The 18,517-nt window shown below is 40.5% G+C and overlaps 1 protein-coding gene across 1 annotated transcript; it reads left to right on the top strand.

Moving 5' to 3' along the window:
* Positions 1 to 666: 666 nt before the first annotated feature.
* RNF182 (ring finger protein 182) lies at positions 667 to 1,440 on the top strand. The gene has a single exon (XM_069005869.1). The coding sequence runs from the start codon at positions 703 to 705 to the stop codon at positions 1,438 to 1,440; it is 738 nt and encodes a 245-aa protein (XP_068861970.1). The 5' UTR covers positions 667 to 702.
* The last annotated feature ends 17,077 nt before the right edge of the window (positions 1,441 to 18,517 follow it).

Genomic DNA, 18,517 nt, shown 5'->3' with positions numbered 1-18,517 from the left:
TGTTCATTTCTTTTTAGAAACTTAATTATCTTCAGTACTGCGACCCTTCTGCTGATCTGTTTGAAATTGGACAGCAGGTTCACAAGTTACCAGGAAAGACCAAAAGCTCCAGGTGTCAGGTCTCATTTCCTTGGGAAACCAGAGTTTAAACAAATGGTCACAGCTCAGTGATTAGATTTCAGCTTCTGCTGAGACCTTCATGGGCTGAGCCAGTCAGGGCTTCAACTCCAAGATAAATCTGTGCAGCATGATGCTAAGTTTTATCAGCATGACTGCTATATAGGCCTCATATGCCACAGGAAAAAGCTATCTTAGAGGTAGTTTTAGCAAAGGAGGCTGAGCTTATAAAAAGTAGAACTTGTGTGTTTCATTTGCTAAAGCTTTCCCTCTTCCTCTCCATTTTCCTCTCTCCCTTTCCATTTTCTTTTCCCCTTCCCCTCTCCTCTCCTGTTTTTGCCTTTGCCTTCAACAGAAATTCCACTTTGGCTTTTTCAGATGGATGCCTGGCTCAGAGTAAAGGACATGCAGTGCACAATCCCTAGTAGAAGATGAAAATGGATGATGTCTACTGATGCTTTTCAATTATGTCATCTCCTCTTTTCCTGTTTGAGATGGGTGATAGGAAAATGTTCTAAAAAAAGCCTGAGTGACCTCTTCATCCCTTGACTTCTCTTTCCACAAGTCTAAAAACTATCTGAAGAAATGACCACTCAACTACCAGAGGAGTCCGTGGAGACCCAGAGCTCAGATGAGCTTGAGTGCAAGATCTGTTACAACCGCTACAACCTGCGGCAGAGAAAACCAAAAGTGCTGGAGTGTTGTCACAGAGTGTGTGCCAAATGCCTTTGCAAGATCATAGACTTCGGTGATTCCCCACAAGGAGTCATAGTGTGCCCGTTTTGCAGGTTTGAAACGTGCCTGCCAGACGATGAGGTTAGTAGTCTTCCTGATGACAACAACATCCTTCTGAATTTAGCTTGTGGGGGAAAGGGAAAGAAGTGCCTACCAGACAATCCAACAGAACTGTTGCTGACTCCCAAAAGGCTGGCATCTCTGGTTAGCCCTTCTCACACCTCTTCTAATTGCCTGGTTATAACAATCATGGAAGTACAAAGAGAAAGTCCCCAGACTCTGAACTCAACCCCTGTGGTGGAATTTTACAGGCCTACAAGTTTTGACTCTGTTGCAACTGTGTCCCACAACTGGACAGTGTGGAACTGCACATCTTTGCTCTTCCAGACCTCGATTCGGGTGCTAGTGTGGTTGCTAGGGCTGCTGTACTTTAGCTCCTTGCCTTTAGGGATTTATTTACTGGTATCCAAGAAAGTCACCCTTGGGGTTGTCTTTGTAAGCCTTGTTCCTTCGAGCCTTGTTATTCTCATGATTTATGGCTTTTGCCAGTGTGTTTGCCATGAAGTTCTAGACTGCATGTCATCTTGATAACAAATACAGTAAAATAAGATGTATTACCAGATGTGTAGCATAGTTGATTTATCCCATTTTTGTATTCTTTGTATTCTTATTTATTCTTATTGTCCATCCCTCTAAATGGAAGCAGTGGCTGTAGCTACCTGGTCCCTTTTGTTCCAACTGAATTTGACCCCACTCACCCCAAGCTTTTTTAGATGTAAGAATTGGAAATAAAAATTACCTGTTGATTTTGAAGGGCTGAGTTTTAGAAAGGGATAAAGCAAAATCTCCAAACTTGGTGCCTGCTGCTGCTGCTGCTACCACTGTTCAGATGAGTAGCACTTTGCTTTGTATTGACTTGATCAAGTCAGTTCAGGCTGTAGGATTCACCCAAGGAGAAATTACTGTCGCAGACACCTTCTAGATCTAAGTACTGCATCTCTTCACCCAAGGCATCTCATGCTCTGGAATATCTGTTATTTATCATCCATCATCATTTACAGCAAATTAATTCACTCTATTAGTTAATATTTTAAGAATAAAACAAATTACCAATTTTTTTTAGTTCTTGTTATAGCAAAATACTTGTGGCAGGCAAACTTTTATTTTTGATGTTAAAAACTTGTCTCCAGAACACTGTCCCCAATGAGAAGCCCATTTTTTCTTGACATACACTTGCAGCTCGCTGTGAAATATTCCTGCTAATGAGTACTTCTTGGGACCCAGCCACGTGTTTGCTGTTCTCCAGATGCACTTATTTCAGTGTACACACCTTAGGCATCCCTTTGAGGGTTCAGAGCTGCAGATTTCTCTAGCTGTGTTCTGTTATGCTTACCCTCCCTCCCAGCATTTCCACCACCACCACTAATGACATTTCCATGCCACCAGCCCTCCTAACAGATTACCAACATCATGCACATGTACTCTGTGGTAGCTGTGCTGGAGAATTTGGCTTATGTGACTTTAGCTCTTAAGATAGACTTTTATTCCCAACCATTAGGAAACAGATCCTCAATCACTAATACAAATTTGAGAAAAAAAATCTGAAATGGTTAACTGGGGTTTTGTTTGGTTGGGTTTTTTTTGGATTTTGTGTTTCATTTGTTTGTTTGTGTTCTGAGTTCACAGAGTGAGCACTGTAAGGAGATACTATGACTTTGGAAAGGTTTCTGTTTAAGGCATAGTACTTCAAAATGTTCAGTACTCTGAACTCCCCCTGTCACCAGTGTGAGTTGATGGCAATCTAGATGTGGCAATTAGCATGTCTCAATTAGTGGAGCTCAGAGGAATTACTGATACTTTACCATTCCACAAATAGAACCAGGCCCTGTAAGGCTTGCTTGTTTGTTGCATGGTTTAGGCTGCTTTTTGAACTACTGGAAGAGCACAAAAATAAGTAATATTTAACATTTATGTGTATAATTAGGTCTAGCAACACCACAGCTGCAAACTGGTTTTCTTGTGCACTGCAGGGTGGACTTGAGCAGTGCAAGCCTGGTTTTTGGGTCTGGCACAAGATTTAGTCATTTCAGGACAGTGTAAAAGGGAGAGGGGTTTGTTGCATGCAAATTGAATGTATGGCCTAACAATATACTCTTAGAGCAAACAGACTTTGGTAAGAATGAAAAATGACAGTGGGAAAAGCAGAGCCTGTCAAGAGGATTTGAAGTCAAGCTGGTTCAATTTTTGTAGATGGCACAGGTGGTATCTGCAGTTTTATTCCTATTGCAAGCAGAGAAAACATAGAAATGTAAAGGTCCTGCTTTTCTTGACACTCATTTTATAATAGTGCGTATATATGTGTGTGTATGTACATATAGACACATATGTAAGAAGAAAACTTACAGTGAAATTATAGTTTTCAAGTGTATGGAGTTATGGAGCTATGTATTGAATGATTAAAGGAAATGTTTCAGAGTTTTCTGTAATAACAATAATTATATCTAAAATATTATCAGAATTCCTAGAAATTACTATTCCAAAGTAATTGTTTTTAATGTTTGTGGTAAAGCACATGTAGTTAGAAGAGGAATCATCTCCAGTCAAGGTTTGACTCATCTATGAACTCATAAATTTTAGGTAGCCAACAACAATCATGTCAAAAAGAAAGAAAGATAGAAACCTATGTGGTTTTGTAGAACTTCATAACTTTGGGAAAAGATGTATTTGTAGTGTTAGGGGTTTGTATGTTTTAGGATTTGTTCCATTTGTCTGGATATAGTGTCTCTAATAAAGGGCTGACTAACAGAGGAAATAGGTTTTGCAAATGTGTGATATATATGAATTACCTCTGCACAACATGCTCTACAGTGCTACCTGTTGTCTTTTCCTTTTGATTTTCAGCTGATTATCTTAGCTCCAGTGCCAGGTATTTTGTACTCTGTGTTAAAACAGAGCCTAATTGTAGCAAAATTACAGTGATATGGGTTACACATCACAGCACAAATTAATACACCTGTTGTTGTACTTCTCTACTTTTCAGACTGCCAGCCCATTAAATTTATGCTGTTATTTCAGACTGTGCTGCAATACAAACCCACTCAAAGATGAAAACGTGCAAAAGCATATTGATTGTACAGCTATCCTGCTACTCAGCCAGAGCATGCTATTGCAGCTTTGGTGTCATAAAATACCTGTATGACTTACAATATGGCCATTGAGAATTGCTGGGAGATAAATCTCAATTATTTGTGGAGAAGAATTTTTTCTGTGTGACTGAGACTAGAAGAACTTCAGATATTACTCTTTCCTTATTTTTATTCTCTACCGTCCTTTAGACTTTGAACTGAAAATTCTTGTGTCCTCTGCAGTGGAATAGCTCTGCTGAAATCAATGTACGTGGGGCTAAAATCAAGACTTGCACACTTCTCTGCCTGCTTTTCCTTCCTTTTCTCTGACTGTTTTTCTCTCCTTGGAAAGTAATGGCTCCTGGGGCTGTAAAATATTTCCTGCACACCACGACAATTCCCTTTCAGTGGGATTTATTCCTGCTATGCCCAGACATGACTCAACCAAGAACAAAGTATTAGAAATTCATTTCTACAGGATTAATTTAGTCCAAATGAGATTTTTTTGTTTTTGTTTTTAATTCCTGCTTATCCTATGGATGCAGACTGTATCCTCACCAGCTGCTCATTTACAGTATGATATCATGGTATCCCCTGAGGGCTGGGGCAGGATAATGCAGAAGCAGCTGCTGGGCACAGCATAGGAAGGATGTGCTGAGCTGGACCATCCTGTGAGCAGGAATCAGTGAGGGATGAAGCTCTGCAGGTGTGGCCTGAGCCCAGAGCCAAAAGGGCAATTAACAAAGAGTGGGTTAACAGAGTCTGTGGGTTCTTACATAGGACGTGGGGCTGGGGTTGGGCTGGCTGAGAGGCTGAGCAAAGCAGAGAGGGGTTTTTGTCTATGCCTGGGACAAAGGAGCTGTGTTTTGAATAAATATTTTGGGGTACAGCTGCTGCAAGCAGTTTAATGTTTTTCATACTGACCCTTCTGGGGTTTAAAATTAATTTGGTAATTAAATTAATTGGCTTCTGTTTTTACAGTTGAGTACATTTACTTTCCAAATGGCAAAGTATTGAACTTCATTTTAATTTAAACAGATCCTTAGATTTGGGCATACTCCCACTGTTACGTTAACTATTTAAAGCTACAGGACTGGCCAAAGTAAGGGCTGTCTTTGATTTAGCTTCATTGTGAGCTTTGGTAGCTCCTACTATATCGACTAAAACTGTATATGCTAGTATAAAACACTCAAAATAGGCAAACTCTTGTCCTGATAACATTATTGGCAAACTTCGGTGTTGCCAGCATTTTACAATGTATGCAAGAATAGACTTTTCCAAACAGACTTGATTACCCGAAGATACAGATAAGTTGGTCAGGGCATGATGCTGATAACACTAAGGTCACAGGTTTGATCCCTGTGTGGACGATTCACTTAAAAGTCAGATTCGATGATCCTTGTGGGTCCCTTCCAACTCAGACAATTCTCTGATTCTGTGGAGTCCAGCAGCCCACAGCCAGATAGACAAGCACAGAACAGGAAAACACAGCTTTCCGCCTAAATGGCTACACTTCAACCTGAGGAAGAGGAACTGAGGAGGTTCACAGGAAGGTGGATGATGTTTCTGAGGGAGTTCCTTGTCACTGAGGTACAGGACAATTGTTTTTCTTAATTTTAGTCAGTTCTAGTGGTAGATTCAACTCACTATTCCCTTACTTTTCGGCCACCTCTGCTGAGACAAGTCTACATGGAACTGGGGATAAACAGTATATTGAAATGAAGCAATCTTTTCTACTACACTGAGTTTGCAGTCCAGTCTGGCACAGCAAGACTAATACTGGAAATATGGCAAATTGCAGTCAGGATGCAAGAGTGAACAGGGTGCAGAGGGGAAACAGCAGCATGTTGTTAAAACAGTTTTGACGTCAAAGCAAGGAAAACACGTGGCTATATCCTGCCTTGTCTTGGCTGTTCAAAATAACCAAGAGTCTGTCCCAAGCCTGAGGGCCACCATGGCTCAACACCCACCCCTGCATTACCTCTGGGACGGTTCACTTCAGCTGAGCACCCTGATTTCTTTTACAGGAATTCTACATCATGATTTCATCTTCCTGCATGGATGATGGGTGGAGTGAGAGGTCCACAGTGTTACACTCTTAAACATTTTGACTATCCTAAGGTTTCTCAGGGTTGGGGTTTTTTCAATTTCTTCATATTTCTACAAAGTAAGACAGTGCACTTTATTTTAAATAAAGCAGTGCCTTCATGGATTAAAAAAATAAATAAATAAAAATGTGGAGAAGACGAAGAACAGAGAATTTTAATTTAATTTTAAGATATTCAAAGTGATAGAGACTGTTCTGAGAGTCTATTTTTACTTTCATACTAGCAGACTAGATGTTATCCTTTGAGTGACATCAGTAAATATTTAGTGTTGGAAATTCCCAAGGGAGTTGATAAGTCTGCCAGACCTTAGGCACAAACCCCATACTCCACTGCTTTTCTGTAAAGCACCATTCTTCCTTTTGCATCAGCCACCTTTGTCAAAAGTTGAACCATCACAGTTCACAAAGAGTTCTGGCAGAAAGAATAAATCCCCAGTCTGGGGACAGTAAATCATCTTTTTAGAGACAAGTGTGACAGTAACAAAGCTTTCAGTGCTAGACCTTAAACAAAGAGAAGTCATCTTGCAGTCTGAATTGCTAGCATAAATTTAATTTTAAATCAAGTTCCATTGTGCTGGGCAACACTACAACTAGAAAACGTTTTTTTGTTTTTCTGCCTTTTGCTTTTGCTATACAAATGTGGTTTGCATTTTAAAAAATGTATTAAATCATAGAAATCAGAGATGGGTAGAAAGAAGCCTAATAAGTAATTTTATCCATTTCCTCTGCCCCTGTAGAGTTGAATTCTTTGTCTAGTCTGGTTTTAAATATCTGAAGTGATGAGGCCTCCACCTCTTCCCACAAGGGACTTTTCAGCCATTTAATAGGCTTCTTTGTTAGGAAATACTTGCCTCATACTGATCCCATTTTTTTCTTCTGCATAATGTAATCCCTTTCTTCTGTGCCCACTATTTTAACTTTTATGAAATCTGGGAAATGTATATTTATCCATTTCATGCTGTAGCTGAATAATTCATAATCTGTGTTGTTCAAGTAACAAAAGAGATAAGCAACCAGTAGCTGAACAGCTAATACTTCAGTGAGATGGTGTACCATGTACCAGTAGATGTATTTCCTGGCAAGTCCTGCCTGACACTGCTTTCTACACTAGGGAGTGAAAAATGTCAAGTGAAATTGAAGGAATGCATCTTCCCAAGTGCATGCATGGCAATATTACTGAAATTTCAAGAGGTGCTGAGGCAAACAGCCTACTTCTTTGGATAGAGCTTTTCTTTCTAAAAGCGGATGATTTTATTAAAAGTACGCTTTCAAAAAGCATTTGAATTTTTCTTTTCATAAGCAAACCTCTAGATGAGAGCCACGCTATGTCAAAACTCTTTAACTTGTTGAGAGACAAGGCTGGATTGATTGCCACTCACTGCTAAGCAGTTTTTGCTGACAGCTTAGCTTGGAAGAAAAAATTAATCCAGCGTTATAGAGTTTGAAAAGATGCCTTTGCAACTGTGTCACTGGAATCAGATCTGCGCATGAAAAAATGACTCATGTCTTGACAACAGTAACTGCATTTCTGATTTAATTGCAACCTATTAGATAATCCTCTGTCTCACTCAAAGGACAAGAAGGAGTAGTGTGACTAAGGAAATCCTAGGTGAACAGCTAGATTTTAAGTGGTTTTGCGTTCAAAAGATACTTACTTTAAAAAAGCAGTGCTATGCTTTGTGCTGACCCTGGGCCAGGTGGGAGGTCTGCTGGGTCTCTCTGACCTCAGAGCAGTAGTGGATGCATGTAAAAAACCTGTATGAGCAGCCCACATGGATGGTGAGCTCCTCATATACCTCCTAATTTATGGCAATCCGCAGTTTGGAGATCTCTTGAGATGGAGGTTGTGTTTGTATCTGCGGGTTTGATCCTTGCCTATGGATTTCTGTGGATTCCTTTAAATGTTGTGTTTAACCCACTTATAGTCTTTTAAACTCCCACAGCATAGAGTCCCACAATTTATACTTTGTGGAAAAGGTCTGCTTTGTCTTAAAAACTCCTGGGATACTTCTTACATCTGCCCTACTTGTTCGAATAAAGAAAGCAGTTCTGAGGTATGATGGGACATTGTTTCCTCTACACCCCTCAGAACTTCATCTATCCTTAGAAATGTTAACGTCATGATTTTATCCCTCATACTTCTCCTCGGCTGCCTCTTGTCCAGGCTGAACATCCTAGTCTATTTGATCTCTCCTTAAACAACAGGCTTTCCATGCTCACCACCAGCCACTGCACTTAGCTGAAACTTTTCTACTGCTGCTTCTTTTTTACATTGAGGTGAGATGAAGCACTCAGAAAGAGTTCTAATTAGTGCCATTTGTTAATAAGCCATGTGACCACATAAGACACCTGTACTCCTATGGCCATGGAAATCACTTTGTCATTGATATTGGTCCTGACAGCACATCTGAGGTTACAGTTGATCACTGTTAGTTTATCTATCATGCACTATATGGATGTGCATTGATAAACTTGCTAATATGTATTTATCCTGTGTGTTCTAATATACCTGTTTAAATTGTCCAGTTCATATTGGTGCAGGAGACAGTCGATTCTGGAGAATATTTAATTTATTCTGGGCATAGATTGTACAGATTTTAGCTCCATTAAGCACATGGCCTGCCATTGCTGGACTGAGCAGCCACTCATCATCTCTCTCTGCCGTAGTGGTGCACCTACCTCACCCATTGCTGCAGCTATCCCGAACTACAGCCTAGAGCTTTTTATTGCAAGAATACATTTTTTTTAAAAAACACCTTTTACTGAATCTTTTATTTCCTCAAGACCTGTGGCCTTTTTCATGTCCTTCTTCCTTCATTCCAAGAAGAGGACGTGCTCTCAGATAAAATTAATAGCAATGATGCTGTTTAGACAGTAAGCCCATTACATTGGATCCTTCATATTTCCAAGTAGGGCAAAAGTTTGGATTCTCTGCCTTCAGATGTCCTAGCAGATATAAGCACAGACCTCAGCATCTTGCTGTCCTGGGCCTCACAGAAGGCTCCTTGTAGCCCCTGGAGGTCTTCATGCTGATGCTCTTTACATCAGTGTCCCAACTTCTAGTTAGAAAAACTGAGTGACTCTAAGGAAACATTATTATTGTATTACGACAGATAGGGCTTATTGCCTCTTAGCAAAGAATGAAATTCTGAGGCTGAAACTTTTTGTGGCACTTCCAGGGTCAGCTGCAAATCTCTAATGACTTTTTTGTTTGTTTTAGTAATTAAATGCAATAATAAAACCAGGTCAGTGAGGCTGCATGAATCATGCAGGTAGTTAATGAAATTTCACAAGTAGGTACTGAAAATGGTGGGGGGGCGGGGGGGCTAAGAAAATGGAGAAGAAGGCTTGATCATACAATAGGGCTTGGGTGGAGAAGGCAAATAGCTGTAGATCTTCTACAAGAGATTGTAGAAATAATGCACAAAGACAGGTAGAATGTGAAGAATGTGTGTGTACGCTCCCATGAATTATTGACACATTTTAGAGTGAAAGTCTCAATCCAACAAACTCAAAATATATGGAAGCTTTAATCATATATTGCTTTACTTTTTACTTTGTCACCAGAAATCCATGGGTTTTAAATTCCAGATCAAGTTGAGGCTTACCAAATGTAACGAGTTTTATGAGAGGAGTTTGGCTGCTGTAACTTTGCCTTCTCTAAATGTCTTTTTTAGAGTTATGAGGAAAAGTCATAGTGTGGGAACTTCTGTGTTTTTTGCATGAGTGGAACGATGAAATCTACCATAATCTTGCAGACAAGAAAACTATGACATGGTAGCAAATGGCAAAAATATAACCATTCCCATCTGAAATAATGAAGTACTAATGTAAAAGCAATTGTTTCACTCAATAAAAATCTAATTTTTCAGTAAAGATTTGTCATGATAAGCATATTTCTTAATGCCTGGGTTTGAAGGTCTTTCAGATTTCATTCCTGTTATTCACTGGAATAGTTTAAAAAATAGACTGGAGGTGAGTATGTGACAGTATTTCACAGTGTTTTAAACAAATAAGACAAAATATTTCTTTTTACTGCACAAGTATGTAAAGTATTCTGTGCAAAGGAAGATTGCAGAAAACCTAAATGAAAGCTAGACCAATCTCTAGATGATCACTCAACCGTGTATTTTTAAAATAAAATGACAGCATGTATGAGGGAGCATTCCAGGTAGCAGCCAGAAAGTAGTTTGCAGCATGTATTTTGCATTGGAGTCCTACATTTTCTGGCCTTGCCAACTGACTGTTATTAAAAACACAGGGCTGATTCCTGGTTTAGAGAAGGATGTTCTTGCTTGGAAACCCTTAGTCCAGGCATCTCTAAAGCCTGAGTCCACCAGTGTTTGCTGATGTTGGAGGCTGTGAGCTGCAGGTTGTCCCTCGCGCAGTCAGAGAGGTGTCGGTGGAGCCTGGTCACAGGGGACATGGATGTGTTTTGCACACACGTGCACAGGGAAATGGAGCTGCTGAGCAAACACACACTCCCCTGGTGTGAATTATTCCTTCTTTTAGCAGGACTGCAAGGAGTAGGTGTGTTGTGTAACTCTGCTGGCTTCACGTGCAGCTGGACCACAAAGGAGTGCAACTCACAGGGGTGCAGTATGTGATCTTGTAGAATTGGTAGAATAGGAAGATTTATTCACATTAGCAGTATGTGGCCACTGGTGTAATTTGCATTTTGAATGGTTGAGACTTTGGTTTAGTGATGGCTAGATATAAAATTCGTGCAGTGCTTCTTTATTTTTTAAATTGCAAAACCTTGCCTGCCACACTTTGCTTCCTTTTTCTCTGTTAAGCTGAGGGATGGCCCAGAACTGATGAGCTTTCTGATATCCAGATCTCATGAACCTCTAGAATTGCAGATATTTGAACCCTGGATTGTGGGCTAAACCCTCTCTTAGCTGAAAGTAACCCATCCTTGGAAAAAGGTGGAGGTGTACTATCTATCCTTCTTTCTAGTGTAGAAATAAAAGCTCAAATTAAAATGTAGGCATTTGTTTTGTTCCATGGTAAATTAAAACATGAAGTTTCTTTTCAACCTCATTTTTACCACCTCAGAATTTCATATATTTCCCCTATTTTTTTCTGACAAAACTTGATGTATAGGTTTAGGAAATCAAGTGCAGTACATAAACAAATGAGAGAGAATGTGATCTTCACTTGCAAGTTGTTTCTTTATTGAACAGAACTCATAAAAGCACCATAAAAAAATTGGGAAAGTAGGCAGCATTGTTAGATATCCAAACTGCTGAATTTTTATCACTTAGACAGCATTGCTGGAACCTCCAAAGAGCAAAATAAATGAAGTTTAGACCAATAATCTTGATATGTTAAGGCTAAAAGTCAGCTCTCTCCCTCCTCAAACACAGAAAATATCAGTAGCTGCTTATGCATCACAAAGGATGCAAACCTGTTTCTCTTGCCATTGACACATTGTTTGAAAGGTGAATTATTTGATAGTTAGTTTTGCTGAAGATATTGGTGTTTTGACTTGGGATTAGTCTCTGGCAGGAGCAGGGGAGTGCACCTCAACGTCACCTGGTTGTACGTCCCTATGGCAACAAGGGGTGGGGAGCACTGGGAAGACTGTGACTCCCAGACCTTGAATGATGACGACATTTAGAGATGCTTCTTGAAGGATGTTACCTGCCAGCTGCACCTGCTTGTCTGGAATGTGAATCATGGCCATCTCCTTAACCAAGGAGATACAGCTGAACACGTGATGTCAGACAGCTCTGGGAAATCCTACAGAGCAAACTGAGTTGGCTTCAAAGGGGGAATTGGGAGGAAGAGCCTTGTGGGTATCACAGCGCTTTTTACACAGCAGCAAGGGAAGCAGCCCTGCATTCTGGTTAACAAGAAGAGAAATGGTGCATTTCACTCCCAGCACTGCGAGCGATTATCTGGTACACATGGCTCACGTTGCATGAAGCATTCTGCCCCTCTGCCGTGCTCTGCACTGGTGCTGTAGCACTGACTCGCATTGCCTGCACAGCTTTATCCTCTGCCACACTGCACAACCATTAAATCTGTAGGGCAGTTGCACGTGGGCATTGGCAAAGCCAGCACCTCCTCCCATCCTGTTCCCATGGCCAGCACTCACCTGGCACTGAGCACACACAGCTCCTCCTCTTCCAGATACCAGCACCGTAACTCTCCTTGCCTGTCCTCTCCCAGCTCCCTCTGCCGCCCCTGCCTGCCTTGTTGATGGGTGTCTTTAAGGTTATATAGGATTGGAGCAAATTTATCTGAAATGAGAATAATTATTCTTAGAGAAAAAAAAAATCTTTGCAGTTTTGACACATATGGAGGCTTCAGGTCTCTGGACATCATAAAGTGTTAAGAGTTAGGTACATGTCCGATGTCACCCCTGCAGGTGGCTGTCCCAGCAGCCTGTGCCACATATGCTGCTCTTCCTTGTGAGCACACCCTCAGACTACACGAAAAACTCCCTCAAACCACCTTGCACACTGGTCAGTGGTGGTTTCCAAACTCGGACAGAATAAACAGGGTAACATGGATACTGTTGCTCCAGCACTTCGCTACTTGGAAAGTGTAGGGCAGCATCCGTGGGGAAGCACAGGAAAGTGCGGGAGCAGGAGTGGGGCCCCCAGAGGGGACAGTGATGTGCAATGAGTAGGGAAGGCTGTGTGGTGGGGAGGCGAAACCGGGAGGTGGAGGCTAAGGAAAACTGAAGAACTGAAAAGAAGACTCTTTATGCATCAGTCTTCCTTAAGGAAAATTTGTCTGTGAGCAAATGGCTCGTAAAATTAATACCAGTGACAGGTAAAATTGGGCAGGAAAAAGTGAGACTGTCACTGGTTAGCTTGGAGGCTTTCCAGTCAGGCATGTCAGATGAGTTTTTCCTAGGCTAAAGATCCTGCTAAAGCTGTCTCAGACCTATCAGTGGTCTTCTTCAAAAATTCAGGAAGGATAGAAGAAATATCAGGGAGAAGGGAAAAGACAGGTATGTATGCTTCTGTTTTTCAAAGACAAGTGGGTAGGAGCAGGGAATTAGTGACTGGTCAGCTCTCTGCAGCTCTCTGCGGTTCCCCTGATCAAGCCACTCTTATACTTGAAGGTAGATGCAGGGCTACCCAGTGTTCCCACCATGATTGTGTCTGTGAATGACTGAAAAATTCCATATTTGTTATGGTAAAGGAAAAATCCAAGGTGAAGGTAAAAGCATAAATGGAAAAAATCTACTATAAAAAATACACTGCAGGAGTTGCATGCCTCTGAATCACCTAGGATTCATTTAATAACCAATTGTTTCAGTAAAACTGTAGTAAAAGAAATTTCCTATTGACATGGGTTTTCTTCAACAGCTGCCAAGCACAAATCAAGGAGTGTTTACTTTGGTGCCTTTGTCTGACAGAGAAGGATTGTTTCTGGAAAACACTTTATACTGTATTAAGATATCAGTCAAACAAGAATGTGAAAATTGCATTTCAAAAGTAATCTAAAGCCACCATGCAGAGTCTCAAACATTAAAGGACACAGTGAGGGTAGGTGTGTGGGTATACTCGTAAGAATGGCAATATATTTGCCTCTTAAGTTCCTGATGTGTGAAACTCTTTTTGATCCTTGGATCTATTCTTTCTGCACAGAGAATACTCTCAGACTTTACAATGGCAATGAGTGTTTCTCCCTGCACCCGGATATCCCAATGTGTTGGTGCAAAAAATTTTGATAGATAATTTAGCTGCAGGCAAGTCACAAGTAATTCCTGTATTTCCACCATCAAATACCAGACAGAAGGGTTAGAGAAAAGGAAAAACAGCAGATCAGAGCAGTGTCATTAATATATTTAAAATCCTTTTCAGTTAACAATTTATCTACTGCATATAGCAAAGGGTAAGTTAAAAATACTTCAGGTATGTAATTTCTTCTTTCAGCTTTACATAGTTTTCTTAACACAGGACTATTGAAAGAGATTTTCATGAGTGGTTTTTTTCTAGTTGCTTTGCTGTGTGATTTCACCTTTGAATTCTTCAAGCTGACAAATGCTCTGGTAGCTCAGTGTACTAGAAGCTCCTGCTGTTAGTCCCACTACAGCATCTTAATTGCAAGTCAGAGATGATAGCTCCTGTTCAAAGAGCACAGACAGAGGCAGGACCAGTGATCTATCTGAGCTGTTAGTGTGAAGTCTTTCTGGGAATGCTGCAGGCTAACATAGAAAGAACAAAAATTAAAAATGGTGTATCAAGAGTTCTCCCCAAACCAGGGGAGGGGTGTGCAGCTTCCTCGGGTGTGAAGAGCTGTACACTCCATCTGTCCTTAGGCATAGCAGCACACCAAGATGTGCCTTCCAGTAGTACGTGAAGTGCCTGATGTTACTGAAGTCACTGATGGGTTTTCTCCTTTCTTTTCTGTGGATGGGGGAATGAGTGTATAGGATGCCTCCTACATTTAGTGGATGACAATGAAAACCTACCAGCATGCTTTAAAAACATAAACATATAAGATTATCATTATATTAAAGGTGACGCAGTCAAAGAAACACACCTTGCAGCTGCAGCAGCAAGGGGTGAAGAATGAAGATGGTGGATGGGAAAGTGTGTTCCCAGAGCAGCTTGTTAGATCCCAGAAGGAAGTGCAAGGGAAGCTCTGCCCGCCACACAGGTGAGTCCTGCTCCTACCTGAAACTTCCATGGTGCTGGAGAAGGAGCCTCAACAAACTGGTCCTGGGTAAACTTCCAGTTACCATAAACCATGAGGTGCATGAATGGTAAACCTAGAATCCAACACCTTAGAGGAGGCAGCAGAGAGGTAATTTAGATTTGCTGAGGGGACCTGCTGTTGTAGCATGATGACCTAAGGAGGTTTCCCAAGCTTGGAAACCTCTGATGTCTGCCTGCCCACCCGTATCAGGCAGCTACAGCTCAATGGACACAGGTATGATTGGCTGAAGCCACGTCATAGCCCGCCAGGATGGGCCAACCTCTGAGCCAGAAGTGGTGGAAAACAGCAAGCACAAAAGCTGCAGCATGATGCAGCAACACACACGTACAAATGCTGCAATGCAAAGTGATCCAATTTAGGATCAGACACTTGTACTGTACAATCTGAGGCAGTAAATCAGTGAGGGCAGCTCTATAACAGCATGTTTCTCTCTGAAAGCTTCGCACTGCAGTCTCATGGGATCCATCTGACACAAGTACTCCTCTTTCCTGACCCAATCCCACATAAGAGCTGGACCTTACTGATAATGGTGATCCTTGAGCCTATGCTGTCCAACCAGCCCACCTTGAAACTGCAAAGAGAAATGGAAAGGAGGTGGAGACAGATTTGGGTCTTCATGGAAACAGATTTGAGTCCTGTGAGTCTTCACGGGTGAGTTGTCCTGCAGCAAGGATGGTCTCTGTAAAGCACTGAGGTTTTTTATCTTTCTAAGTTACTTTGCTAAATAGGTCCACAAGCTCTGCCACTTCTCTAAGGCAAATGGTGCCATGCATTGGTCAGCAGTATTGAAGGTCCACAGCAGAATCTAGAAAGGTGCCAGGGTTGCCATTTCCCTGTGGAGTATTTGTTTGAATTTGGGGTTTACACAGTCTACCACATTAGGTAATCCTGCCATTGGCCTCCAGCTGTATTTACTTTGATGAGCTCCTCTTATGCTTCTAATTTGTTGTTCAGCTTATATAATCAGTAACTTCCTGTTAAGACTGGTATCCATTGCCATCTTTCTAAAATACAATTAGAAGGTCCATAAAAGGCAGAGAATTCACAATTTTATAAAACCAGATCGGCCCTGAATCTTCACAGTAGTCTTTCCATAGGGCCTGACTACATGTGAATAAAACTGTCCTCCTTTTATTAGGTCTGTTTTGGGGAAAAGTATGGTTTACATTATAAGATTCCTGTTAGTGAAGTGTCTCTGAATTCTTATTTGCCTTGCTTGGAAGGGGTTTAAAATGAGGATTGTATCCTTGTGGCTCTAAGTCAGGAAAATATTCATGCATGTGCTGCTGTAAGAAATGAGGTCTTAGCACATGCTACTGTCAAGCACATGTTTAGGAAATTTATTTTTAGACAGAGGTGAATTTTAACAGCATGTTAAAACCTGTCTTGAACTGGGACACGGTAAATAACATTAACCTGGCTAGATTCCCCTACCAGCATTCAGTTTACCTAAGCCATTTGAACCATTAGCAGAAGGGAAAAAAACATATGGTATCAAAACTTTGCTAGCAATGGTGTTTGTGTATACTGTAAATGTGTCATCAGTTGCCTTTTGATAGTGTTTGTAACACTGAACTGTTAATTACAGTCTTGTGTAATCTTGAATTAGTAATTACAGTTTGGTGTAATCTAACTCTTTGAAATTATTTTTTTATTTGTATTTTTATTTTACTAAATTCGCTGGTGTTGCATAAACTTTTCATTAGTACTGGTCGCTATTGACATGAAAATAAGTAAGTAAATTTAGCACAATACACTAATGTGCAAATAGAATTCTTCTTAATGAGTCTTTAGGGGATTTTTTAGATGATCCCTTTTTTCCCCCCTTAAGACTACAGCAGCAGTACAAAGCACCTTTACCTTCCACAGGTGCTGATTGCCTTTGTGCATTCTTGCAGCCTTCTGCTGTGTTTCCACAGCAGCAGCAATCTTCACAGTTCACACAATAAAATGATTAAGTAAACTGTCATAATATTATGATAAGATAAATCTATCTACCTGGCCACTGTTCATTTGCATTTTACAAATCATCAGCAAATTTTATATGGAACATGTGAAAACAAAATGCTTTTGACAAGAGATGGAGGTGATCTTGGAGTCCTTTATTAGTGTGGATGATGGTAACAGAAGAGGTGTAAATCACTGATATACTCCTGTTCATTATGGAGATCTTTAAAGATAGTAATAGACACATTTGTAGCACTTAGCATTGTCTAAATCAGCTCAAATAGAAATCAACCCATAGATTTCTGTGGCATTCTGTCTTAGGTGCTTAGAATGAAAATGATAGAGAATGAGGAGCTGAACAAAAGGTGGTTACCTAACCTCTCTGAATCCTGAAAGCCTGTAGATTGCAGGTTATTACAGTCCCTAAATGATAGGAATATTTCTGATTAAAACTTTCTTCTACCTCACTGAAAAGCCACAGATCAAAAAGCAATGCTGGAGCATAGGGGATCAAAGCCAATTTAGGCTGGCTGCTTTGCTTATTTTTATGTCTTTGCATTTTCAAAATGGGTTCTAATTGTTTCTTGAAATGCTCCCGCCTTTAGCATTTCAATATACCTCTGAATTCAGTTTATTTTAAGAATTTGGTCTGGTTGATTTACCAGCAAACTCCCAGATTAAAACAATGCAGGATGCAAACGTAGCTCTTTATATCTAGAACATGTAATCAATACAATTCTTAGAGAAAGGAGAAGAATGTATTTTTCTAATAAAGATGAGAGAATTCTAAACAGGAAAAACACACCAAGCTAAAAGTGAGTAAATTTGGGCTGGGTGTTATTTTGTGTTTGCAGCTCCCTCAGGAGTGAAGAGGAGGAGATTCATGTTACCAAACAGCAGATTCTGGTCCCATTTTAACACAAACTGCTATTTATCATGGTTATCACAAATGTCTACAAGGACTGGTCTTGTCCAGTTCAGTTCAGGGTTCAGTGATAAAATACAGGATTCAAAGGTACAGGATCTACTGAAATAAATCACAGCTTCTTTGAACTACATTTCACATACCATTTTAAATTACTGACTGCAAGATTCCAGTCACTGGCAAGTTTCTGTGCTCTGTGGCATCTTTGGAGTTCCAGTAGTGTAACTGAGGTGAGCTTACTGTTTCTTTTCAGCACTAGGCAGAAAGCCATTGCTATCGCTAACTTCATGTTATTGCATCAGCTTCCATTTTTTTGTGTCACCAATATTCCTGACCCCCTGACCAAATTCTCAGAAGCTGGACCGATCCTGCCTGCTAGCAGAACACACACATGGGCCTTCAGAACCATCAATTATTCAATGTGAACTGCCTGATGAAAAAACTTCATCTTGTATTTCAGATTCCCAGCTCTACCTTTATTTTTTGTTTAAATTACTGTTTTTTAAATTCTTACTGAAAAAAATCATATTACAGAGAACCCAAAGTCAACAGCAACTTCTGCAGAAACAGAGATGGGACTTGCAGGAGCACCTACACTGCAGGGAGAGGCAGTATGTGATGAAAGAGCTGGAACAGAAACTGGAGTTGTTACCTTGCATTCCTCTGTAAGAAGATGGAATCAAACTCACATAAACACCTGATGGAAAAACAACAACAAACTGAAAGAAGATGCTAATGATAGGCATGAATTTGAACCATGGTTATCTGCAAAGCTAACAAAAGCCTCATTTCTTAAATGGAAAAGAGGAAATACTTCATATAAAGACCACTGAAAAATCTGTGCAATTAGCTTCTCAGCACAGATGTTACTCAATT

The sequence above is a fragment of the Aphelocoma coerulescens genome, chromosome 2 (assembly GCF_041296385.1).
Source record: "Aphelocoma coerulescens isolate FSJ_1873_10779 chromosome 2, UR_Acoe_1.0, whole genome shotgun sequence".
Classification (NCBI taxonomy): Eukaryota; Metazoa; Chordata; class Aves; order Passeriformes; family Corvidae; genus Aphelocoma; species Aphelocoma coerulescens.
Note: the sequence above shows the minus strand (reverse complement) of the source record. Positions and strands in the feature narration are given on the sequence as shown.